This window comes from Ochotona curzoniae, unplaced genomic scaffold (genome assembly GCF_017591425.1).
Source record: "Ochotona curzoniae isolate NIBS_2020 unplaced genomic scaffold, NIBS_Ocur_1.0 scaffold_2476, whole genome shotgun sequence".
In the NCBI taxonomy this organism is placed as follows: Eukaryota; Metazoa; Chordata; class Mammalia; order Lagomorpha; family Ochotonidae; genus Ochotona; species Ochotona curzoniae.
Window position 1 is genome coordinate 13,257,662 of NW_024467095.1, and position 27,073 is coordinate 13,284,734.

The 27,073-nt window shown below is 47.1% G+C and overlaps 1 protein-coding gene across 1 annotated transcript in view; it reads right to left on the reverse strand.

Annotated features, from left to right (window-relative positions):
• The window catches only part of CDHR3 (cadherin related family member 3), a 51,474-nt gene extending 25,110 nt beyond the window's left edge, over positions 1 to 26,364 (reverse strand). The window contains exons 1-7 of the mRNA XM_041001924.1: positions 26,212 to 26,364; positions 19,394 to 19,596; positions 13,791 to 13,956; positions 11,885 to 11,982; positions 5,684 to 5,778; positions 4,867 to 4,971; positions 58 to 206 (exon numbers count right to left, since the gene is read on the reverse strand). Coding sequence (XP_040857858.1) covers positions 58 to 206; positions 4,867 to 4,971; positions 5,684 to 5,778; positions 11,885 to 11,982; positions 13,791 to 13,956; positions 19,394 to 19,596; positions 26,212 to 26,347 — 952 coding nt within the window. The 5' untranslated portion in view covers positions 26,348 to 26,364. The remainder of the gene's footprint in view (positions 1 to 57; positions 207 to 4,866; positions 4,972 to 5,683; positions 5,779 to 11,884; positions 11,983 to 13,790; positions 13,957 to 19,393; positions 19,597 to 26,211) is intronic.
• Positions 26,365 to 27,073: the final 709 nt, after the last annotated feature.

Consider the following 27,073-nt stretch of genomic DNA (forward strand, 5'->3'; position numbering starts at 1 on the left):
GTGACAGGCAGAAATGCATACCCCAGACCAGAGTGTGTGTGTGTGTGTGTAACTTACACTGGTTTATCATAAAATAGCTGCTGCTTGTGGTGATGCTGTAGAGGAGGTGACTGGGGGAAATGTTGTCATCAGGATCCTCCGCAGTGATATTAGCCACAATGGTTCCTACAGTCAGCTCCTCTGGGATCTTGTACACCCGTGTCAGGCTGGAATAGAAATACAGCAGACACAGCTCATTTTCAGGGGTACGGGAGAGTGGAGTCGGAGCGGTTGGGTATTTTGGTGAGTGCTAAATATAGCGCTGAGCTGTTTAAGTTGCATCAACAGGCTCCAGGGGAACACAGCAGCTGAAAAGAAGGGTAACCGACTTTTGTGTTTGCCAAGATCACATCCCCGTGGATGCAAAGAAAGCATCATGCCGTGATTGGAACAATGGACAGGGCCATGGTCTCAGGCTCTGTGTGCACCTGCTGATGCCATTTCACATCAGTCTGTGAGTTCGCATCTTTTCAGACAAGCATAGTCGATTACCTGGCTGTCTTCTCTCATCCCTTTGACATTTATGTGAAAATCCTCTGAATTCTTCTCACAATGCCTTTGGATACAAGGCTCAGGACTGCAGGCTGTCTTGTTTGTTCTTGGCTCCCAATACAGAAGACACCAGAAAAGCTGCAGCACTGCTTATCTATATTTATTTTTGTTGTTGTTTTCCTTTACGAGGATACAGAATTCATGCACAGAAGTTGTGCACCTCTCCTAGTTGATTCCCTGGGAGGTCAGTTTTCTGAACTAAGTGGTAGGCGCACTCTCGCCACCCCTGGCAGGAAACAAGGTCAGGCAGAGTGCTCCAAGGACAACAGGTCAAGTTTTGGCTTACCCATCTTTCTCAGACCTCCACTACCTTGGGAAAAGAGCAGTAGTGAAGCAGAGAGGTCAAAAGCTGCAACTACACCATTTGGGTAAACTGGGTCATTATGCATGCGCTGAGGGAAGTATGGTCTTTAGCTCTGCAAGGGGAGGGGTGGAGGACTGAATTTCAGTGCTGGGGCAGACAGTCATCTCTAGTTCCCCAGTTTCCGGAATTGCGATTTTCCTGTGTAGGATCCCCTTAAAGAGACACCAGCTCTAAAAGACCACCCAAGGATGATGTCCACACAGCCTGTGGTGGTGACAAAGATGTAGGATGTTCATTTTGGGAGTTGGGGTCATTGCTGTAGCTTTACAGCATCCTGTTCCTATGTGGTAGGTAGAGCCCGAAGAAGAGAAACAAGAGGGAATCCAGGCAGGGTGAGCAGCAGGTAGAGAATGGTTGGGACCAGTCCCTTACCACAGTGCCTCCCCATCTGGTCTCCTCCTCCTGGGGTTCTAGATCACCTCTCCCCAACCTGTGCAGTGACCTCCTGCGGGCACCTTCAGATCAGGAGGAGCAGTTATCTTGTTCTTCCACCACACTGGTCCTTCTCACCCAGTGTCCACCAAGGGAGGACCCATACCCCTCATGCTTAGCTGCCAAAGCCTCTTCCCAGGGTGATTCTCTCCCTGCTCCCATCCCACCCATGAACAGGCAAAATGGGTCGGATCAAAGAGGCAGGGGTGGCAGGAACTAATCCAGAGCCAGGAGACAAAGGAGACCCCAGATCCTTTATAGTTGGCTGTGCACTTCCTCTCTGCCCATTCTGTGTGAGTGGCTTCTGTTAGCTGCCAATAGAGAGATCACTGATGCGCCTGCCCAGGGCCACAGGTGAACATCACAGGCTCCCAGAAGGGACAATCCCTCCCTACACACACACACACACACACACACACACACACACACACACACACTCCCTCCTCTCAAGGAAGTGGGTCTCAGCACAGGGGTGCATTTTGTGTTGGCGATCAGTATTGTTGGCTGGCATTGTGTAGAGTGTTTCTCTGCTGTTCTCTCCACTTCCGTGCCTGGCAGCCTGGCCTGTGTGCCATGTGAACCTCCAGAAGGGTCACAAGTGTGATTAGTTGGCAGAGTGGCACCAGGTTAGCTCGGGGGAAAGCAGCTGGTATCAGCCTCCAGGAGTAAAAAAGCCCGAGATGTCACTAGGCACCCAGCGGGACCTAGGATGGCCCCATCATGAAGAAGCACCCGGCTCAAAATGCCTGTGATACATCCTTTCCATGCTGGCTACACCAGGAAAGCAGGTCCCATTATGGGGACTGCCCAGGCTGTTTGGTCTAGAGAAGCTGAGCCTGGCACAGCATAAAATCTTTGTGGGGGTCCAATGTCCAAGTGCAATACATCATTCATCATAAAGGTGCAGCCAGAGATCCATGCAAAGCAGAGAGGGGGGGCAGGCCGGGGCGGGGAGGGAACAGGTCTGACACCACCTGCACACCTGCACTCTTCTCTCCCAACCCCTTCACACCAGAGAGCTTGGATGAGGTACAGGTGATGGCCCAAGGTCATGTTCACGGCAAAGGGTGGCCATGAATGATTTCCTTTAGGTCTGAGTATTCACTGTCTGTGGTGTGCATGACACTGGCAAGTGGGAAAGGACTGTGAGTAAATAGAAAAGAAACAGGAAGGAGAGGGAGAGTCCCACCTGACCACCCTAAAATAAAACATTCTGCCAAACAGGTGGAAGTCAGGTTCACCCATAACAAGATTTTAGACTCCTGGAAGGCACGCTCTGGGCTCACTAAACAGTGGGACACTGGCCACCAAGGGCTCAAATGGCGAGTGATTTCCCACAATAGAGGTGGCACCTGCTTTGGCTGCACTGACTCTACAAACGCCTATATTCCTTCATAAAGCCAGAAGGACTGCCTCTCCACAGGTCCCTAGTTTCCTTGAGGCTTGCCTGGTGTTAACCCTGAATTGAGCACTTTGTAGTGAGCACTGAGGGAAAGGAGGAGCTACAGTGCAAGAGCACCACGAGAGCCCTCGGAACCAGCGCCTTGTTTGACAACGAGGGATGGGGCTGGCCCTGATTGGTCAGGGAGACATCCTGCCCCAAATCCTCCTTCTGCCTGCTGCCACCTACTGAATTCTGTTTGAGATAAAGCTAAATGCTTCAAAAAAGAAAATTAGACAGTTGCATGGGACACACCGTCTTTCTGGATGTAGGACTTAATAGTTTCATCCTACAAATCAAAACTGAGAGTGCTCCAGTCTGACCTCTGCACATCCTCACATCCAAACGAGCCGGGCTTTCTCTTGGTCAAAATCAATTGTTTTATTGGAAGATAGAGTCCAATCCAGATGGTTTACAGGCTCTGTCCTAGGGAAAGTGGACTGTTTTCCCCTTTACAACCCTGTTAACCTGCCTCCCCATTTTACACACAGGGTGGGTGTGGAGGGCACATAGCCATCACCTTCCTCAGGAGGAGGGGGCGGGTTGTCTCTGAAGGACCCACATGGCTGATGGATCCAGGTTGGGATGCCTGGACTGTCACCTGTCACGTGAGTCACCTGTCAGTACAACCCCCTTTTGTCCTCTAAGGATCCTGACCTAGCAGTGGGCACTGATGGGCAGCAACCCGTGAGAGCACATGTGCCACTCCTCCCTGCATGCTGACTCTTGGGCTGGACCTAGTGTGGCATCCAGAAGGCTCCCAGGGGTGGTTGATCTGCAAAGCGGCAACAGGTCGACCTGGGAAAAGGGTGACCTGAACTGTTGCCATCTCAGCCTATTTCTGCAAACACTCTACCTAGCTCTGCAGCATGAGCGCTTTCATTGTTTTTTTTTTTTTTTTTTTTGAGTGACAGATCATTGTGTCCCCAGGGCTCACTGCTATGCTGCTTACTCACAGCCATTAGTGCAGTTAAACCAGGTAGGTGATAGGGTTGTTTCCCTCGTGACTGGCTCTCACACACCTTTTGGGACTAGAGGCAGGCACGGTTCCCGCACTCAGACAACTGGGCTGGATGAAAGGTCGTTTGCCAGCTCACTGTCCTATTGTTTCCTCCAAATGCCACCTGCAACAGCCTCTTGTCGCCTTTTTATGCCTGGAATTCCCAGAGGCTGTCCCCTCCTAGACACACTCCCCTTCCTGCCCTTGCTCTGCCTAGTGGAGCTATCAGATGCAGCCAGGTCTCCTTCTGGATTTACCAGGGCAGCAAGAAACATGGGGGCCTTTCTCCACCCCTACACCCACCCTTACTCCCAGTCACGAGCAGGTGCCGCTTTAGGCACCATTAGAACACACCTGTCAGAGTTGGCACACTGGCCTAGTAGATTAAACCTCGCCTCTGCCTTTGGTTCTGGCATCCCATATTGGCTCTGGTTTGTGTCCCAGCTGCTCTGCTTCCCATCCATCTCCCTGCTAAAGTGCCAGGGAAAGCAGCAGAGCATGGTCCAAGTCCTTGGGTTCCTGCACCCAAGTGAGAGATCTGAAAGTAGCTCTAGGTTCCTAGCTTTGGAATGGCTTAGCCCTGGCCATTTTGGCCATTTGGATAGTGAAATAGAATATGGAGGATCTCTCTCTGTCTCCCTTTCTGCAACTCCACCTTTCCAATTAAAATAAATAAATATGTAAAACAACAGACACTGTCACCCTGAGAATGAGACAGAGTACACTCCAAGATTCTGCTGTCATGAAGCCAGTGCATTTTATTAATAGAGTGTGTGTCTGGTACTGACCTTGGACATGGGCACAGTGGTAATCCATGCATCAGGGACATTGCGGGTCCACTGTTATCTTCAGCCATTTCCATAGTCCCATGGTGAGTGCAAATGCAGAAGGGCAGGAGGTGGAAGACAGAAGCCCTTGTAAAAAGCCCTGACGAGCTCACTCTCTCTCTTTCCCTCCAGCCAGAGAGAGGGCACCCCCTGCCTTGTTTAGGGTGTGTCCAGGGCCAGCCAAGGAGCTCTGTTTGCCCTTTGGCCTTACCTGGTGAAGCGAGGGATCTCATCATTGATGTTCACGACGTTCACGTGGAGTGCAGTGGAGGCTCTTAGGCCGCCGCTGTCTCTCACCTCCACAATGAGATGGAAACTGCCAGAAGGAATGGGGGGGTGGTGTTGGAGGGGAGAACGTTCCAAGGGAAAGGACCAGACCTTGCTGATACTCCTTCCTAGCAGATTAAGTGGAATTGGGGCAGGGGCGCGGGGCAGCACACAGGACTGGAGGAGTAATGGCAGCAGACATCACACCTGCTGTGTCCCCTCCCACTCCTCTTCTCTGGCGGGGGGGGGGGGGAGGGGGGGCGGATGTCTCTCTTTGCAGCTGCTCTTCCCAGCTACCACTTCCTAGGCCTGCCCTCTTGCTCAGGCCAGCCACAGGGCACGCTCTGTGCGGTCCCCATTCTGCAAAGCAGGTGTCACACTCACAAGGGAGCAATGAGGCTCCTATGGGTATCAGTAACAAGCCCTAGTTCCTGCACCTGATGCAGAGCCAGGAGTCTCACCTGCTAGACCACAGCCCTGTTGCTTTGCTTCCACGCTGCTCTGGCATTCAGCAGTCCATTTGCCCTACTGCCTCATTTTGCCCACACCAGAGACAGCTCTGAACCATTGCCCTGGTGATGGGCACCCTTATCACCTGCAGATGAAGATTTGGGATGGGAAACAAGCCTCTCAGATGACCGTCTCCTGCCCTGTTTGCCTCTGAGGCTCACTGCCCTACACCCATCTGTGCTGTCTGCTCCCTCACGTTTTCCTTGGCTTCAGGTGAACAGTTCTTGCAGAAAGGTCATGGGCAAGGATACCTGCTGTGTCCTGCTTCGAAGTCCAGTTCTGTGGTGGAGAAGAGGGTGCCATTGGCAGACATCCTGAAGTTCTTCGAAGGAGAAATCAGGAAATACTAAAGCACAAAGAGGAGGAAAGCAATTAAACCAGCATACCAGTACACCTTTCTCCAGAAATTGTGTTGTTTCCATTTCTCTTAATAATCTTGGCAGATGGAACCTTCTTGAGGGGTCCAGATGAGGTCTAAATGGGCAGTTGTTGGACTTGGTGGCTGTAGAGCCAGGAAGTTTCTGGATTTGCTGCTGTGAGCCTTGGGCCCGGAGGATATGGTCATTGGATCCTTCTTTAGTTTTAGGAAGCACACACTTGCCCCTCACTGGGCTGGCTCTAAGTGCAGGCTCCTTAACCCTGTCCTTGTGTTCTCATTTCTGTCTCCAGACAACTCTTGGCTTTGAGTCTAGGTATTGGCTCTAGTCAACACCATCAACAGAGGTGGGTCCAGTTCTGGTCCTCCCCATCAGACCTGAGACAAGTTCCATCCTTGCCCACAACTTAGGGAAGATGCCACCCATGGCTTCTCCACGCTACTGGAAGGATTAGATGACAACTCATGCAGTACTGCAGGAAGGGCCACCACAGTTCCCAAGACTTCAACATTCATATTTATTTGTACCAAAGGGCTATAAGGTTAAAAGGTTCCATCACTTCCTGCCAGGGTGAGGGATGCTCTAGCCTCAAAGCCGTAGATCACTGAGCCAGGTACTCAGCAGATGGAAGATCTCTTTTTTGTCCCTTCCTCTGTGTGAAATTCTGCCTTTCAAATAATTTTTTAAAAAAGAACCTGTAACTGCTGTAGCTGATAGAAAGAGGGTGGAGAAGCAGGCAACTAGGGACATGAGAATTTCCAGTTTCCAGTAAGAGGTTGATTTCCTGGAATCTTCATTCACACACATCCCCCACCTTTTATACCACCAGGCTAATTTCTCCCTTCCCTGAACCCATGAGCTGTGTTAATGGGAATAGCACTTTTGTACTCAGAAAGGAGGTAATATCCATAGCCTGAAAATACTGCGTCGTGTGGCTGTTTGCCAGCGATGCAGTAAAGGCTTTCTGTAAAACCTGGCACTCTCCCTCCTTTTTAAGGCGTTGTTTAATCAGAGCTGCTCCCTTGATATTCACTCTTGGAAAACAGAAATTAAATAGAATGAAAAGCTGAGGCAGCCCCTCTCTGCCCCAGGACTGGCTGAGAAGGCCTGAGTCAGCAGATCAATTCAGTTAACAAATGCTGGAAGACAACCGTCCTGGCTCTGCCTGCTGGTACCCCCTTTCCACCACCCAGCTCTCTCTATTCGCAGTCCCTTCACAGCTCTGGGACACAAAAGCCTCCATTTGAAAGGCAAGGAGCCCATCTTTCCTGCGCTGCAGGTGGGAGGGGACTGGTCCAGCCTCCCTGAAAATGACAGCTCCCAGGGCGTTGGGGTGTGGAGTAGGGGAACACGCCACCTGCAGGCAGTTGAATCTACTGTAGTTGAATCACTGTGGCTGTCATTTGCTTTCCCATCTGTAGTGATGGCAAAATTCAGCTTCCCATCTCCTGCAGGTCATCCTGGGCTGTTTCAAGAGGGAAAGAAACACCTTTCAAATTCATGATATGCAAGTTTTATTCTGGGACTGGCGCCAATGCATAGCAGACTAAGACTTTGCTGGCAGCACCAGCATCCCATGCGGGCACTGGACACTGGTTTGAGTCCCAGCAGCTCCACATCCAATCCAGCTCCCTGACTGATAAAGCAGCTGAGGGTAGCTCAAGTCCTGGGCCCCTGAATCCAGGTGAGAGACCCAGAAGAAGCCCTTGGCTCCAGTGTTCAGATCTGCCCAGCTCTGGCCATTGCAGCCATTTAGGCAGCAAAACAGCCAAAGAATGATTTTCTGTGTGTGTGTGTGTGTGTCTAAGTCCCTTTCTCCCCATGTAACTCTGTCTTTCAAATAAAAAATAAATAAATCTTTTAAAAATTCTTATTCTTCCTAGGGCAAGAAGTGTTGAGAATAGCATAAGGTACTGAGCCCAGGGTCCCAGGCCCACCCAGGGGGCCATGGCTGCACACAGCAAAGTCTTCCAGCTGGGCCTTGGCCAGGTACAAGCCTGGTGTACCACAAATCCTAGTATAGTTCTAGGTTTAAACGGAGGAATTAGCAGACTTCTCTCTCTCTCTCTCTCTGTATTCCACCCCCATGCCAGCTCTGAGATGAGAGGCAGGGAAGAAAGAGGAAGAGGTGCCTTGGAGGAAAACGTACTGCCATTTAAAACTTCCCAGCACAAGTTCCTACCTGAGTTGTCTTGTTGGGAAAGTGAACCAAGTGGGTAATAGGCCAATGCCTAAATGCTTTTAAGAGGAAACAGGTTGGGCCCAGTGCGGTAGCCTAGTAACTAAAGTCCTCACCTTGCATGCACTGGGATGGCATATGGGAGCTGGTTTGTGTCCTAGCTGCACCAGTTGCCATCCAGCTGCCTGCTTGTGGCCTGGGAAAGCAGTAAAGGGTGGTCCAAAGCCTTGGGACCCTGCAACCACATAGGAGACCCGGAAGAAGCTCCTGGCTCCAGCCATCGCGGCCACTTGGGGAGTGAATCAGCAGATGGAAGATCATTCTGTCTCTCCTTCTTTCTGTAAAGCTGCCTTTCCAGTGAAAATAAATCAATCTTTTTTTTTTAAGATTTATTCATTTTTATTACAAAGTCAGATATACAGAGAGGAGGAGAGACAGAGAGGAAGATCTTCTGTCCGGTGATTCACTCCCCAAGTGAGCCGCGACGGCTGGTGCTGTGCCGATCCAAAGCCGGGAACCAGGAACCTGGGATCCCATATGGGTGCCGGTTCTAATCCCGGCAGCCCTGCTTCCCATCCAGCTCCCTGCCTGTGGCCCGGGAAAGCAGTCAAGGACGGCCCAAAGCTTTGGGACCCTGCACCCATGTGGGAGACCCGGAAGAGGCTCCTGGCTTCGGATCGGCATAGCATCGGCCGTTGCGCTCACTTGGGGAGTGAATCATCGGACAGAAGATCTTCCTCTCTGTCTCTCCTCTCTGTATATCTGCCTTTCCAATAAAAAATAAAAAATAAATCTTAAAAAAAAAATACTAGTAGGGCTGGTGTTGTGGTGCTGCTGTAAATTAAGCCGCCACCTACAATGCCAGCGTCACGTATCCTTTGCTTCTGATCCAGCGTCCTGCTAGTGCTCCTGGGAAAGCATCACAAGATGGCTCACACGCTTGGGACTCTGACACTCATGCAAAAACTGGATGAGGTTTCCGAATCCTTAGCTTTAGCCATTCTGATCATTTTGGGAGTGAACCAGTGGATAGAAGGTCTCTCGTTCTCTCTCTCTGTCTCTCCCTCTTTCTCTACCACTTTGCCTTTCAACAAAATAAACGCATCTAAAAAAGTAATCAATCCCAGGGGTCCCTGGGTTAGCCCCTATCTGTAACCCAGTTTCACTTCATTCAGCTCAATAGGGTTGTAAGATGTGCCATTCTAAGAAGTCAGGGCTTTAGAGCACGTCCTAGTGCTGTTTTTTCCAAATGCATTCTTCAATCTCCATTGCTGCCACAAGTAAGATGGCTCCCCGAGCCCCCACCAGTTAGGATTTCCAGCACAAAGAGAGGGGGCTCCGGGCTTTGGAAGCACACTCGCTGCTTTCTTAGAGTTTGTCCATTCACTGGTTATCACAACGCAGCCTTCATCAGAGTCACCTGTGGAGATGGTATTTGGGCTCAGCTGGGTGTTCTCATAGCAGCCCATCTGTTTGTTGAAAGCCGCCCAAATAACAACCTCGCAATCTGAGAAACACTTCTACACGTGTGTCCCCTGCCTTTCTGACCAGAAGAACCAATCATCAGGAGCGTTTGGCCAATATGCAGATTCCCACACTCACTTCAGACCCCCCAGAATCTGTAACTGCAAAAGTCCAAGGAAACTTGACTCGGATCAATATGTGTGATGTTTTCCTCTCCTAAGTCTGTAAGTCTGTGGTTGTTAAGGGTGTCGGCTGGGAACCTTGCCATGTTTCCAGTAAAATTCTTGGTTAAATTTGTCTTACTCTTCTCTGTGTTCAAACTACCTTGGGGAAATTGCGGGGAGGCAATGTCTTAGGGCGACAGTTCTCACCCTGGCAACGCCGGAGATGACTTGGAGACAAATAAAAATCCCGGCGCTCCAACCACATCCCAGACCAACAGCATTTGTGTATATATTTAAAAAAAAAACAAAACAAAAGCACTGATGGTGGCTTCACTTCACAGCCAAAGGCCAATAGCAGATGAACTCATCTCCTTTCTCCCCGTACAGAGCAAAATTTGTCACTATGTGCCCCAAATGAAACAGTGAAGTACAAAGGCCAGGATAAGTTATTTCCAGAACTGTTACCACCTTTTTCTAGTCTGAGAAAATCCCCTTCCAGCTCCTAATCCCTGCTCCCGCAGGCTGGCTGTGGGCTTTCTGTGAAGCTCATTCCAGCACAGGTGTGAAACACATTGTGAACCCTTCCTGCCACAACTGAGCACACCCTGCCCAAACAGCCCCCACCCTCCACATGGAAACCACAGCTCCAGGCACTGGGCCAAGCCCTGCATGCCACCCTTCATTTCCAAAACAAGCACCACCTACCGTAGTTGTTGCCTATGGGAGCCATCCTTTGTCTAATAGGTGTTTTTAAAAGGTCCATGACCTTGCTCTATGTGCATTATTTGGAAATAAATTTAAAAATAGATTTAGGAGGGGTGAGGGTGGGGAATCCCAGTACCTATAAAACTGTATCACATAATACAATGTTATTAACAATAAAAAAAATAGATTTAAAAACCAATATCTGTCTCTACTACTCAGTTCCTTCTAATTTGCCTCTGCTACATCATCTTATACAAACTTTCCAGTAATGATACTGAATTGTAATTCTTTGGTGTAAGCTGTGTCAGGGCTCAGAATGGTACTGCTAAAACACGGCTCCCTGGCAACTGATAAAACCACAAAAGCCAGAAGGTCACTCAGACCTCTTCTCCACGAAGCTTATGAGTCTTGAATGGATGAATGAATGAATGATTTTCTAAAATTTTGGACAGAAGGATCATTTCTTTTTTATTATTTTATTTTGATGATTTTTACATAGTTGATTAGGGGGAGGATCAATTCTTAATTAAACAGACATTCCCCTAGCTTTAAGGTGTATCTAACCTTCTTGCCACAGCTTTGTCCCATGACCTATGGACCATGCTATCTTGGTCCGGGAGGTCACTCCCAAGGCTCACTTCATCCTGTTAGAAGAACTCCTGCTCAAGCTGCCTATCATATAGCTGGCAGTAGAAACAGCGCCTGGTCTTAACAATTCCTGCAGGTCATGATTTACAGGTTCTCTTCTGTGGAAGGCAGGTTGGTAAGAGTACTGCCTCAAGGCTAGCTGGCAGAGTCTTTTTTTTCCCCACTCTAACAGGGGCTGTTTGGCTGCAGGGCATTGTGCAAAGCACATTAGTGGGCAGAAGAAGGAGCTGGGCATCTGTGCCTACAAAGAAGGTAGGAATTCAGTGGCTGTAACAGTGTTCCATTAAGGAAACTGACTAGAAAGGGATTAGAGGGACAGCAGCTATCTCAGATCAATCCACGATGCCCCTCTCTCCAGGACCCAGTCTCCAACTCCAGAACCTGGAATTTCTAAAGTTTTTTTAGTTTTTATTTTTTGTTTTAAACTTGGCTCCAAGCAGGTTGGTCCATCTCTCAAAAAAGCTACATCAATGCCCGGCTTTGGAGTGTTTGTTTAGGGCTTACTTTATATACAATATAGGTAGATGTTTAACAATCTCAGTTTTCCAAAAACCATGTAGCTTCTATGTGCCAGGACTCATGCTCAGTGAGTATTAAGTAGACTGCCATAGGCCCCACTGGCCTTCCTGTGTCACACACGGGAAAACAGCCCAGAGAAGTTGAAATATTGGCTGAGATCACCTGAAGCCACAACCCAGGCTGGGATGGGTGGGTGGGGGGTGGCAGTCAGTCTCCAGATCCCACCTGCCTGCCCCAACTACCCCCTACTTTCTGTTTTTCAGAAGTGAGCAACACAATGTACCTGGTGCCACAATCCAACTTCCTTCCACCCCATCCCATCAAGACTCAGGGCACTGGCTGCTGGGCCACAGCCCAAGTGGACAAACCCTCCTTCCATTCCCCAAGCAGACTTACACTGAGTGGTACATTGCGTCTCGTATCTTCTGGATCGGAGGCCTCAACCTGGTAAATTAAGCCGGGCTTTATTCCTTCTGCTACGTACAGGTTTAGACCTAGATTGGCATCCAAAGTGCAAGAAACATTTTAATCAGTGAAGCAAAGGGGGAATTCCAATACCAGAGCCTTAGGGAAACAAATGGGTAGGCTTTATAAGAAAGAGAGGAGGAGGCTGGCACTGGGTACTGCTTCTTAAGCTGCCCACCTGCAGTGCTGGCCAACATTTCCATATGGGGGCCAGTTGTAGTCCCCATTGTTCCACTTGTGATTTAGCTCCCAGTGCCTGGGAAATCAGCAGAGAATGGCTCAAGTGCTTGTGTCCTTGCACTGCAAGGGAGCAGCTCCTGGCTCCTGGCTGCTGGATTTAGACCTAGCCAGCCATGACCACTGTGGCCATTTGGGGAGTGAGCCAACACATGGAAGATTCATTCTCTCTCTCTCTCTCTCCCCTGTGCCTTTCAAATAAGCAAATTACATCTTTAAAAAAGAAAATAAAGAAAGAAGGATGCATCAGAAAAAGCTACTTATATATGCATTTCCCAGCGTGCACCTGTTTATGGGAATTAATAAAGTGCTAGGATGGGCTGGACTGGTGGCAAGTCTTTACCTATGTCTTTCACTGAGAGATGGCCTAGGGTACTGTTGGTGACAGGAGGGAGCAGGAGGCCCACTGAGGAGTTGGAAACAGCAGAATAAGGAAGAGGCAAACATATGTGATAAGGTGGTTACTGGGCATTCACCATCCAGTAAGGAGACCAATGGTTCTGAGGAAGGAGACTGGCTCTCCTTTTAGTGGCAGGAGATTTCATAAAAGATTTGAGAGAAAAGAATGCCTTGATTTCACTGACATTTCCATAGGCTCCTTCTGGCTGCTGTAGAAATAGACTGGAGTGGGCAAAGGCAGGAGCAAGAGGTCAACCAGTTGGCCAGTGCAGCCACCTAATAGACATGAATGGGGCTTGGGCCATGGTAGCAGTGGGAAGGCTTTGATACTGGAGGTAAACAGAGGCTGATGAGATTTTCTAATTATTTAGAAAACAATTAATCTTTAGCGAAAGATTCAAGGATGACTCACACTGACACAATTGGAAGGATGGGGTTGCCACAACAATGAACATGGGAAGAATTCAGGAGAAACAGAACTGGCCAAGGGCAGAGGGCTTTTGTCAAAGTCAAGAGTTTGATTTAGGGGCACGTTGAGTTTGAGATCAGACATCCAAGACACAGATATTGGGCAAGACAAATGAACATCTGAGTTGAGAGGAAGACCTTGACTGAAATGACAAACGTGGGGGTTGTCAGCATATGGGTGGTGTTCAAAATCAAGAGCTTGGGTGAAGTTACTCTCTGCTCTGGTCTCTGGCACTGTCCCAACCCTGTGGCAGCCCCTGGACACACACTGCCCTCGTGGGAGTGAAGAAGCCAGTCAATGACCACCATGTGACAGGTCTTCCTAAAGGCCGTGAGAAAGGGATCTCAAAGTGTTCACATTAAAATCAGGTTGTCTTTTCCTTCCTTGTTTTCTACCACCTTTAGAAGCCCCCTTGCCTACGAAAAAGAACCTTTGACGGGCTCAGCCTCGGTCTCTCAAGAAAGATCCATTTGAGGTCCCTTGAGCCTCGCTTTCCTTCCAGCTCAGAAAAGACCAAGATACACAGTGGACGTGAAGGGCTTTGCACACAGTTGGGCATTATTGTTGGGCGTGCTGAACAAGAGCTCATTTCAGAGATTCCCTGCTCATTAAACAGCTGCCTTTGCCAAGCAAACAGCTGCTTGCTTATTTACTTCTGTGTTTTTCTGCATTCTCCCAGGTTCTCCCTGCTGCCACCTTCTAGGCTGCATCAAATACCTCAGTGTATCTTACCTTTGGCCATCTTGCCTGGAAACTGAGGAGGCTCATTCACATCTGTTACCTGGACAGTCAGGACTTGTAAGTCTGTGACACCAATCTCATCCTTAACATAAATCTGCAAGTCAAATATTTTTGGTCCTGTTTCAAAATCCAGTTGTTCCTTTCCTGTAGTGACGACCTACGACAACACACAGACAGCTTAGTAACCATGGGCATAGAGACTCGCTTCGCATGCATGCACATTGCAGAGGGATCATACTTGGCAGAAAACAGCAGCACACCAAAGACCTTATTTCCTTCCCCTTCAGAGGAACCAGTTGTTTTCTCATAATATTTCTAACATAAGCCCCCTGACGCATTGCTAAACATACTCCAGCGTGTGATGTTGCCTCCCCTAGCAGAGAAAGGTATCCAAAAGGCCTCCTGCTACAGCTGACTAGAGATGGAAAGCATGGAAATTAAAAACCCTTCCACTTGGGGCTGACATGATAGCTCCACTGGTGACTCCACTGGCTAATCCTTCATTTTCAAGTGCCAACATCCCGTATGGGTGCTGGTTCGTGTCCCAGCTGTACCACTTCCCACCCAGTAGTTCTGCTTATGGCCTTATAAAAGAAGTGGGGAATGGTACAAAGCCTTGGAACCCTGCACCTGCATAGGAGAACCCAAGGAGGTTCCTGGCTCCTGGCTTCAGATAAACTTAGCTCTGGCTGTTGCAGCCAATTGGGGAATAAACCAATGGATGGAAGATCTCTTCCTGTCTCTCCCTCGCTCGGTTACTCTGCCTTTCCAATGAAAATGTGTAAATCTTAGAAAGAGAAAAACTTCTACCACTTGGGACGGATGCCCAGACAAGTTTCTTATCCACTCTCTATGTTACTGCATGTTTTCATTGCTAGGAAGGAATGCTATACTTCCATGGGATTGATATTAAGTTAGATCTCACCATTCCAAGGCCACATTCAAAAATAAACAAGGGGAGAACACATTTGCGTAAATAGGAATATTGACTTGATCAAGTGTTCACACTTTTTGTACCCTTATAGACTTTTTTCTACATTTAAGAGCACTTATCCTCTGCTATATTAGTATTTTGGAGACTTATCAAGTTAAATCCCCTGGTTGGGGCTCTGGCATCACCTACTGTTTGTTTTTTGGCCTTTCCACTTCCAACATCCTATTAATGCACACCTGGGATGCAGCAGATCATGGTTCAAGCACTTGGGTCCCTGCCATGCATGTAGGAGACCTGGGTGGAGTTCTTGGCTCTTTGTTTCTGTCTGGCCCAGCCCCAGCTATTGCTGCAATCTGGAGAGGGATACCTTTCTTTCCCTCCTACTCTTTCAAATAAATAAGTCCCTTCAAAAAAAAAAAATGAGCCTTGGGCACAGCGTTGAAATACAACAGATTAAGGCATCACTTGCAATGCTACATCCCGTAGCAGAGACCAACTGTAATCCCAGCAGCTCTGTTTCCAATCCAGGTTCTCCTCATGTGCCTGTGAAAGCAGCAGATGATGCCTCAAGTGCTTGAGAACCTGCCATTCATGTGGCATACATGGATGAAGTTCCATATTCCTGGATTCATCCTGGCCTAGACTCGGCAATTGCAACTGTTTGAAAAATGAACCTACAGGGACCAGCATGATAGCCCAGTGTCTAAATCCTCACCTTGAATCTACCAGAATCCCATATGGGCACTGGCTTATATCCTGGCTTCTCCACTTCTCAATCAGCTCCCTCATTGTGGCCTAGGAAAGCAAGAGAAGATGGTCCAAGGCCTTAGGACCCTGCACCCTTGTGGAAAGCCCAGAAGCAGCTCCTGACTTCAGATCGGCTCAGCTCCAGCAATTGCAGCCACTTAGGGAGTGAACCAGCTAACAGAAGAAATTTCTCTTTATGTCTCTCTTCTCTGTAAATCTGACTTACTAATAAAAAATACAACAAATCTTTTTAAAAACGAACCAACAGCTATAAGATTCTCTCTCTCTCTCTTTCTCTCTCTCCCCATATGTGTTTCTCTTACACACTCTCTCCCTTTCTCAATCTCTTCCCTCCTTTCTGCTCAGAAAGGATGGTTGATGACATTGGATAGTTTCTGCAGAAAAGCAATCAATCCTGAGGAACAACTTCACGTGTGAACATGTGGCCCCTGCCTGGTATCAATGCAGGGTCCTGAGCAGCTGCAAGGTACAGTGTGCCAGGAGTGCACAGAAATGTGTTATTCCAAGAGGTTAGGAACAGGGTAAAATTCCTTCATTGGCATCCCTGGATGAATCACATGCACAGCAGGTAAGAGGAAGGTCTCATGAAGCAGAATTTGGAGCTCACTAAAACAGGTGTCAAAGTGCTTGATGCAGAAGAAGGAGCCTGGACCGGGAGTCAGAAGACCTGAGTCAAGTTCTTATTTCATCTTTCATAATATGTCATCTTAGATACACCATTCAATCTTGTTGTCTATCATCTTATATTTAAAATAGGATAAAATTTATTTTATTTTTAAAGACTTACTTATTTACTTATTTTGATGATTTTTACATAGTTAATTAGGGTGATAAGGGTCAAGAGACACAGGAAGGTGGGTAAGACCATTATTTCCACATTCTTTTCCTTCCTGTATCTGGGGGAAAGGAAAGATAAAGAGAGAAGCCACATCGAGCTTTCCAAACACCTTTGTACCCTGGGATGGAGGACAGTCACCCAACCCCACCCCAGGGTCCCTGATGTGGGGCATGCTCTGAGGGTCCTGCTCAAGAGGTTTTGATAGTTTAACAGCTCCGAGTTACTGCTGATCTCACCACTCCAAGCACGACGAACTCTCTCTCTAGAATCTACTGGTTGACACAGTCCACCTTAGAGTCTCCATTTGCCCAGATATTCACTGCCAACATTTGGTTGGGGTAGTTGATCAATGTGTTCTGTCCTCTGTTCTCTGTTATGCTACCAGGTGTCCTCTGTAGGCTCCAATGTACTGCCATAGCCTCCATGTGCAGCTGGATATGCTGTCCACTGCTCTATCTAAGCCACTGAGGAGACCCAGCTCTGACTCACTCCAAGATCAGATCATGGAACTTACAATTCTCTCCATAGTTGGGTTTCTGAGTCTAGCAGTTCTGTTGGGGGTATCCCCCAAAAAACTGAGGTGATCCCAGACCTGATTCTTGTGTGTGCTTGCCAGGGTCCAGCATAGTCTGTTGCCCCAATCAACTAACGCTGATGGTTGCTCCTGATTCCAAGCTTAGTTCTGGCTGTTGTGTCCATCTGGGGAGTGAACTAGGAGATGTCTTACATTTCTCTCTGTCTCACTTTTATTCTCTGTAGAAATTTGCTTTCAAATAAAAAATAAACAATTTTTTAAAAGGCCTTGTGCTGAAATAAATGTATTTTTTCATTCATTTTCATTAGCTTGTACAAATTCCATTCCGATGAAATGTCCAAACCAGAAAAATCCATAAGAACAGAGCATAAATTAGTAGTTGCTGAAGCCTGAGAGGATGGGGAAATTGAGGGCAACTGCTAATAGCACGGTGCTTTAAGCTGGAGTAATGAAGATTTCTTATAGTTAAGTTGCAGTGATGGGTGTACAACTCTGAATATACCAAAACCACTGACGAAGCAATTTAAACATGGAAAACATGGTATGTGGTTTTGCTGCATATACCAGGATTCTGTCAAACTTTGTTCTAAATCTTGTCAAACAAATTGATAGGAATTATGTGCTACTGTAGTTTTCATGATTTCATGATGACTTTTAAATTGACTTTATATGAATGGAGTTGAAGTCTTTTATTGAACATCTGGTTATTGCTTTAACACTTGTCTATTTTCCTGCTGAACTACAATCTTTTTATGTTTTTGTTTGTTGAGGTCTTTATTTAGTGGAGCATTAAATCTTTGACTAAAATGGAAATTAAATGTATTATATTAAAAATAACAAAATATTAGATTGGAAAAACTTACTCTGTGAATTGTATCTCAATAAAGCTTCATAAAAATCTATCTACTTGAAAGGTAGAATTACAGAGGGAAAGAGAGAGAGAGAGAGATCCACTCTCCAAATGGTTGCACTAGCTAGAGTTAAGCCAAGTCAAGCCAAAGCCAGAAGCTTCCTTTGGATCGTGCACATGCATGCGGGGGCCTAAGCACTTAGGCCATCCTATGCTTCTTTCCCAGGCTATTATCAGGGTGCTGGAGTGGAAGTAGAGTAGCTGGAGCTCAAATTAGTGGCTATAGTGGATGCCAGCACTGAAGGCCTTTATCTGCTATGCTGTAGCACCAGCCTCAATAATGCTAGTTTGTTTGTTTGTTTTTTAAAGCAATGAGAAGTTCAGAACCAGACTGCTTTACTTCCAAGTTCAACTCAGGTACCTACTAGCTGGGGAACTCAGAACAAGGACTTTGACCTCTCTGTTGCATTTTGCTCACCTATGAAGAGGGTGTAGTAATCATGCAACTCTTTTGAGGATTACAAGAGCACACACAGCCCCTTTGTCATGTCTGGCATACATTCGGGGTCCTGCAGTTGTTATAAACATCAGAAAACGTTATAGCAACAGGCAAACAGGAGCTGTCAAAGGTAAGTCAGACTCAGGGAATAAGGGGACAGGACAGCAAGGCCCACAACCAGAACTTGGGGCCCACAAATGGCAATCCGACGCTGAGGTAGAGGTTGATTCTGCTTTCTATGTATCAGGAGAGATAGGAAGACCAGACCTCCCAACCCTAGCCTCAAGCCATGGATTTCACAGGCCTGCACAGGGGCCAGGTGTGCACACATTTTTGCTGAACTGGGAGTAGGCAGGCTAGAACCCACTGGGGAATAACAGTGTAGGGAGGCCCAGAAGCAGAGTTTATGACAACTCCAGGAGATTCCTAAACAGTTGGGCAAAAAAGGGGTAGAAGTGGGAGATGCCAAAGCAGAGGTGGGCCCAGACACCTAGCCCAGAAAGACATCCGCAGAACATCTATGAGATTAGCAATGGGAGCCATATGGTGAGTGGGTTGGCCCTCCTTCAGGACAAGTGACAACTCTGGAAAAGACTCAGATGACAAACCAGAAAGCAGAGGAGTCAGGCCATGGCCTTTGAGTGTCACTGATTGAGTGCCAGTAATCTAAAAGGAAACATTCATATGGCAGGGTTGGACATTTGACTTCTATTTTTGTTAAACAGGGTGTGTCTTCCATACCCAGTAAGTGTCCTCTTAGATTTAATTCTGGAAAATTTTAAATCCTAGAAAAACAGAATCATCAAACTCAAGGGTACCAGGGCCTGATGTCTGAAGTGAGCAGTACCCAAACTACTTCCCATGAAAGGACTGAATTGCTGTGAGCACACGTAGCACCTACTGCTGGGCAACAGGTGGTAGCAATCAGAAAGAAAGCTGCTTGTGACACATTGGGTCAAAGGTTCATGGAAACTGTGCTAAGTGGACAAAATACACTCCAGAGCTCCAGGAGGCACCCTCCCAGAGGGCTCTGGGGTGTTTCCAATTGGCCTTTTTAGACCTTACCCCAGGAGAGATTAAGCCAGAGGGAGAGGAGGGGAGTGGTCACTGATCCAGAACCAGTACCAACCCTCATCTTTGGGGCAGAGGGGAGTGACAAATTCTGCTTACCTCGAAGTCAGTGTCTGACAGCCCATTCACCCTAAAGGCATCAGTGAGGGGACTCGAATTGATAATCAGCGGGAATCCTGGAACCACAGGTGCCAGCGACGCTGATAATTTCACAGAAAACTTGTGCACAGAAGTCTCAGCGGGAGAATTCTCGGCTACATTGCTGGTGGCAGGTAACTGGATTAGCTGTAGTGCCTCTCCTCCTGTGGGTTTTAAAAGGCATGCAAAGCAAGGTGAACACAAAAGCTTTTGCTGGGAACATGGACTTCACAGCTTGGGCTGTGGCTTTAATTGGTGGCTCCAGTAACCGAGACCAGGTCACTCTCCCAGGAACAAATATTCTTGTGAGATTTCTGAGGGACAAGAAAACAGCTACCATGCACTGGGAAGCCTGCTTCTGCCAGCCACTAGATAAAGCTGCTGCTCTTCCCTCCCTGCCTCTCTTCACTTCTCGCCCAGTCCTCACGAACAGCCAAGCAAAGAGAAATGTGATGCTTTTGGAGACAGACATCCACTTGAAAGACCTTGCTGGTAATGACATCTTCTCTCTCCTGCAAGGGCTCGGTAGCTCGCAAGAGTGCATTTCGCTTCTCTGGGTCAGAGTTGGATCCCTAGGCCATCTGGGAATTGAGTGTGCATGACAAGAGAGCTCCACACAGTGGTTCTCCCCACGCACATTAGTAATTTTAATCAGCTGTACGGCTGATGAACACCCATTTCACAGAAGAAACAAGAGACTCAGGGAGGGCATTAGAAATGTGATTTCCTCTAGGAAAGGTGGCTAAGGATCATTCTGTATTCTCTAGGACACTCTGCCAGCCCAAAGAACAGCAGGCTGAATTTGGGTCCCTCCTCCCATATTTCCACAACAACGCTTCGTGCAGTAGGCTACGTAATATCCTACAAAGGTGCATGTCCAACTACAACCTCAGAATGTACCTTCCTTGGAAATAGAGTCTTAAGAGGGGTTAAACTGAAAGGAAGTCAAACTGCATTAAGGTTGGCCCTAAACCCAGTGACCAGTGTCCTTAGAAGAATGCAGGACACAGAGACACAAAGGGAGCGGGGGTGTGAAAAGGCAGAAATTGCAGTCAGGCTAGCTACAAGCCAAGGAATGGAAAACACTCCCAGCGCACCCCAGAAGTGAGGATCAAGGCATGGATCAGAAGGAATCATGCTGTCAACACACTGATTTCAGATTTCTGGTCTCCCAAGCTCGGAGGAACCAACTGTGTCTACTGTGTTAAGCCACCCAACTTGTAATCACTTTTTTAATGACAGTCTTAGGAAATGAATACAATTCCCATTGATCCAAAGTTCCAAGTAAGGGCACCATATGAAAGCATGGTTTTGTTTACTGCACGAAACACCCTATAGTGTAGGGCTTTTCTAGATAAGGAAACTGAGCAAAGAGACACATGGCAAATGATAACTGACAGAGTCAAGACTGATATGAAGTCCCTCCTCCCAGCCGGCTCCCAATCTGGGCCAGCATCAGCCACTGGAACAAAACACCTGGTAGAATAAATACAGGAAGGGCAGGTGCCCCCAAACAGAGCAAAATTTCGAGAAGGCAATAAGCCATAAGAAGAAGCCCGGTTTTTGGAGGAGGAAGTTTCCATTTCATCTTGGGGTAGAGCACAAAAGAATAAATGGAAATGTGAGGAAACTGAAATATAAGCACATTCACTAATGCCCACTTTTAGACATCCAAAGTCATCTTCTTTGATTGAGAGACTAAAGTACCTGCTGCGCCAGTGAGTGGGGCTTGCAAGTATTCAAGTTTCATGGACAAGGCTTGTGCAAGTCAGCACCAAAGAAAACCAGCTGAGGATTTAGGGTGAAGTAACTATTCATAGATTTTTTTTTTAAATTGTGATAAAAATTGGGAGCAGTATAGTATACTTAGAGTATTCAGAGACAGAGAAAAAAAAGCTCATTTGAAAAATGAGCAAAAGAATCTATCGCTCTGATGGGTTGGGTTTCAGAGATCTAATTTCCTCCCATTCTTTTTTGCCCACAAGTTGGAAAATTCCAAGGCACATTTGAAGCTGTTCAAGGAAACTGTTCAGGGAAGATGTTCAGATCAGCTAAACGAGGACAGCAATGTGCAGAAGGAGAGGCCTCCTTAGGTCTTGTGGAATCCCCTTTGTTTATCTGTGTTCCTCCCAATTCTTACCTTGCTTCCTCCCACCCGCTCGGGGACCTCTGCTCCTCCAGAGGAGCTGACACTTGCCTGCTCCATTTTCCCCCAAAATAGCTCAAGGGAAGCTAGGATCCAGCCTGAATTAACAGATAAAGGCCAGTTAAAACCTGCGAGCTGCACTTGCCTCTACGTGAGCTGCTTTCACTGATTGAGTAAACTTAGAGTGCGATCCTGTGAGACAGGGGTTGCAACTGTGGCTTCTCACATGCATGTTGAGTTGCTCAGTGAGCAGCCAGGGTGCTCCTGACTGACTGTCCAGGTAACAGACCACATCTGCCCACTGCCTACAGTCAGTCTCTCTGTGCCTGCCCACGTTGCCATGCGTAATGGTGCATTGCAGCTTTTTATTCCATGACTGGGGATACTGTAGGAAGATAGTTCTGGGGACCTATGAGAAATGGGGACCTTGAACCCAGGCACTGCGTCTCAATAAGACACTCTGGAGAAACCTAAGGCATGGTACTGCAATCTAAATTTGAGGTAGGCTTACTGAGTAAGCCTCATCAGAAGCACCTAACACAGCTTCATCCTGCATGGGCAGGTTTCCGTGGCCACCAACCTCCATGAACCTCCTGAGAGCATAGGGAATCCAGAGGCAAACTGTGCTCCCTTGGTGGGCTCACTGTTGACAGCTCTTGACTTACTTTGCTGGGAACACAGCCATTGAATTTGTTGGACTGATCACAACGTGTCTGAGACCTGGATCTGAGACACAACTTCCAAGAAAGAATCTGCCTTCCAACCCAAGCAGCTGACTCCAAAGACAGCTCCCTGGAGTCTCTCTACCTTTACAGAGTTTTTCATGATCCCCCTTGACCTGTCAAACTGTGAATGGGGGGGCGGGTGTTAAGTTAAGATGTTGTAATATCCACAGGTCTTGTGCCATTTTGTTGCAAACTGCCTAGTCCATGTAGGGCTAAGGCACGACCACCCAGGATGTGGCCTTTGTTTTTGCTGAAATTCTCCCTGGAGATCTTCAACTCTTTTTTCCAGTGGCCTCTCCCTTCAGGGCAAGACCACACATGCCAGGGCCTTGCAGTTGAATCTTCAAAAACTTACACCAGATATGTCAGGGACACTGATAAGAAAGGTAGCCACCTGGAATGCCCATCAAGCTCCTTTGCTATTAAAAATAGCAGTAGAGAGCCCAGCATGATAGCCTAGTGGTTAAATCCTCGCCTTGCATCCACAAGAATCCCATATGGGCACCAGTTTGTGTCCCAGCTGCTCCACTTCCCTTCCAGCTCCCTGCTTGTGGTCTGGAAAAGAAGTAAAGGATGGCCCAAAGCCTTGGGACCCTGCGTCCATGTGAGAGATCTGAAAGAAGCTCCAGGCTTTGAATCAGCTCAGCTCTGGCCATTATGGCCACTTGAGGAGTGAACCAGCGAATGGAGTATCTTTCTCTCTGTCTCTCCTTCTCTCTGTAAATCTGAGTTTCCAATAAAAATAAATATATCTTTTTTTTTAAAAAAAAGCAATAGGAATAACAATAAGTGGCTAGGACTCATATCCCAAAATCAGAGCAGTTAATGATACAGTATTCCCAAGTGTTCAACCCATCTGTGATACAGCTACATCTGAGTGATATACACAAAGGCACCAGCTGAGGGGTGGCAGAGAATGAGGCCAGGGTCAGCTCTCTCTGAGAAACTGTGTTTTCCTCACAGGCAGTTCTTTCTCACTTCCTTGGGTGGGTGGTCTGAGCACTGGATAGCAAAAAAAAAAAAAAAAAAAAAAAGTTTTAATGGAACTTGACTTACACATGCATCTTAATTAAGAGGCAAATTAGAATTGCTTGAAGCACACACTTAGAAAAAAAGCATGCAAGAGATGTGTTATCAGTCACTGACTGGGCCCAGTGGAACAGCTCACTTGTGGATGTTCCACTGGATGCATGAGATGCATGCTTATTCCTCTTCCCAGCATTTCCTTTCCAGAAAGGGATAACAACCTCCCTACAGCCTTAGCCACAAGCAGGAAGCAGGCAGTCCTTGGGATCCTGACGCCATGCGTGGTGCTGTGGGTCAAGGATGTGGCATCCCCCATCTTCCTGGATGCAGCTACTCTGATGGGTGGCTTTGCCTTCTGTGCACCGAGCAGCACTCACATAAGACTCGTACCTATGAAGTCCCACTTTATTCTCTCCAGCACCTAATCAAAGTAGTGGTGACATAAATCCAAGTTGTGAAAGGAGCAGGGCATGTGAAATCAGAGTCCTTGCTCCTAGCTTTCATTTTGCCACTATTTGCATGACCATGGGGCTGGCTCCTGAACTTGATTAATGATTTCCATAAACTGTCTTTAGAGTATACATGGATGCACCTGGTGAAGCTCCTCATTCCAACACTGCAGCACTGGGGATGCTGAATTGCAGGGTCACAAATGGCACTTCTTTTTTATGGGTGCAGTAGGGCTGGGGCGGGCCTTGAAGGAAGCTCAATGAATCCACTCTCGCCTACATGAGAGGAAGGTGGAGACGCTGGACATGCTTTGTCATTTGAACTTGCTCTGGTGGGATCTGCTTCAAAGAGCCTGAAGGTGGGTGCTGGTAGGTCTCCCTCTGTAACTTTGGTGTCACAGAGCCATTATTTGGGATACAGACAAACAGGAAAAGATGGGTGGGCACTGGCTACAACAGTTAGAAGCCTGTTAGGATGCCCTCAGCCCACGCCTAAGAGCCTGGGCTCCTGACTCCAGCTCCCTGTGAAGGCAGACTCCCAGGAGGGAGCAGTGATGGATCAAGTAGTGGGGTTCCTGCCACCCTCATGGAGATCTAGATTCAGTTCCCAGGCATGTGGGGAGTAAACCAGTAGGGGATAGCTTGTTCTCTCAATCTTTCTCTCTCCCTCCACGTCTATTCCTTCCTTACCCCACCAAATGAAATAAACACCATTTAAAAATATATTTTCAAAACAGGATTTTACTTGTGGAAATGAAATCACGATAGTTAAATGGCTTTCAGGGGAAGGAGGACTTCCAACGTGACTTCTTTTTTTATGAGAAATCTCAAACACTTCTTGCAAATCTCTGTGATCTGCTCCTTTCTCACATCTGATAATAAAGTTCCAAATGATGGTGTTCAAACATGAAATGCTGGGCTCCTCTTAGCCTCACACTTCCCACATGACAGTCAAAGCATCCCTCTTAACTCAACGATTACATCCCTAAAAGCCCGTATTTCTGGGAAACTCTCAAATGTTTACTTCAAGACGACGTCTGGGCTGCATAAGACCTGCCTCACAGTTGCCAGAGAGCCCGAGGAGGAAGAGGGCTCAACATCAAGAAGTTCAGTTACTCACGATTCTGTTAGCAGTTCAACAGGAAAATTCAATGGTCCTTCCCCTAAATCCAGAGCAAGTATTTGATTACATAAATCCATCTGATTCAGCAATAAATTGCCTAAGCTAGTAAGACCAAAAACTGGCTCCTGAATAAGTGAGGCATTTCTATCTTAGACAGGAAGCCCTCCTCATTCTTGATGGGGAGTAAGACAAAAAGGCAGACTCTTGCTTGTTATCTAACATGGTCTGGAGACACAAGTCTGGCAACTTGAAAAGACTTTTTTAGAACTGGAGAATGCATGAGAATCAAATGAAAAGCCACTAGGCATAGTAACAAGGCTTGTGAAGAGACATCTGTACCTCATACCACAGGTAGGATGGAAGCAAATATCTCACAAATGCAAGAACAGAAAAACTCGAGCTCTGCTCTTAGATTAGAATTGTCTGTAGATACAAAATAGGCAGTAATAATCAGAAGGTCCAAGATCTGTTTGGAAGAAACCTTGTAACATTCCTGAGAAACGCAAATGAGGGCTTAAGTATCCAGAACCCTGCTTATGAATTAGGGAAAACTCAACATTACCAATAACAATCCCAACGTTTCCTAAGCATTTACTCCATGCCCCACTTTCCTCTTAAGTATTTTACTACACAACTAATCAAAAATGCAAATTATCCCTAAATAAATCTGTAAACTTAGCATGATTGAATTCTACGCATTATGCATACACTATCTATTCAAAAATAAAACTTAATTTAAAAATCTCAACTTCAGTCATCCAAACTGACGACATTAAAAAGATCATGAACATTCCTGGAGTTTTTTACATGAAGAGGCATTTGCTGGAGGGAGTCTTTAGCCTTTCTGTCTTGTCTTTACTCAAGATGAAGATAACAGCCCCTGGGTAGTTCAGTTTCCACACAGGACAACTAGTCAACTTCAAGTTGTTCCACATGGATTGATTCAGAGAAGGGCTGGAATCTCTAGAAAGACTTACCAAATATGCAAAGCTCTCCCATGAAGATTATTTCCTCAACCTGAAGTCTCAGAAGGATGTCCTCAAAGCCCAGTTAGCACAAGCGGGAAAGTGAAGTCTGAATAAACAGACTAACTGGTGCCTCCTTAAGCATCCCTCTCTCTCGGAGCACCCCCTGCCCAACCCAACCCAGGGCTTCCTGGAGTAGCTACATCTCATTCATCATTGCAGATAAGCCCACAGTTGAACAAGGCCTCCCAGCAGCAAAATTCTCTTTTTGGAATATTAATATATTTATCATACAAATATAATTAACCAAGCAAAATGGATTCCAAAGCCTAGTGGAGTTCCTACCAGATATGGCACCCAGCAGAGTCAGGAGAATGACCGCCTCCTGCACACTGGATGACACATGTGTGTGTGTGCCCACCCAGCACATCATCCAGGACCTGAATCCTGCCTTGCACCCGAAGTTCATGCCAGATGCCATCTTCTTCTACCGCTGGTCTTGTTGCCATGCAAGAACGCAAACAGAGGCTTCAGGGGTAACTAAGGGAGACTCTAAACACCACTGGACTGTTTGTTCTTTGATCACCTGTTCTGTGAAGGCAGAGTATACAAGGAACCAATCAACCACTTCCAGGCAGCTCAGAGTCCATCTTTTTGTCTCTTGGATTAAAAAAAAAAAAGGAATTTTACTTATTTGAAATACAGTTACTGAGAGAAGACACATACACACACCAGCGCACATGTGCACACACACACACACACACACACACACACACACATACACAAAGAGAGAGAGAGAGAGACCTTCCTTCCACTGGATCACTCTTCAAATGGCTGTAATAGCCAGTGCTGAGCCAGTCCAAAAGCAGGAGCCAGGAGCCTCCTCTGGGTCTCCCATATAGGTTCAGCGGCCCAAGCATCCAGGTCATCCTTCCTTGCCTTTCTTGGCCATCAGCAGGGAGCCAGATCAGAAATAGAACAACTGAGATGCAAACCAGCACCCACATGAAACACCAACGTTGCAGGCAAATGCCTAGCTTGCTACATCACAAAACCTATCCCCAAGATTTTTTAAAAGTGTATTTGCATTGACTTAAAAAGCAGAGAGACAAAGAGAGAGCCCTTCCAGGCACCAGTTTGCTCTCAAATGCCCACAGTATTTGGCTTGGGGCTGAGCCTAAATCAGGAACTCCATTCTAGTCTCCTG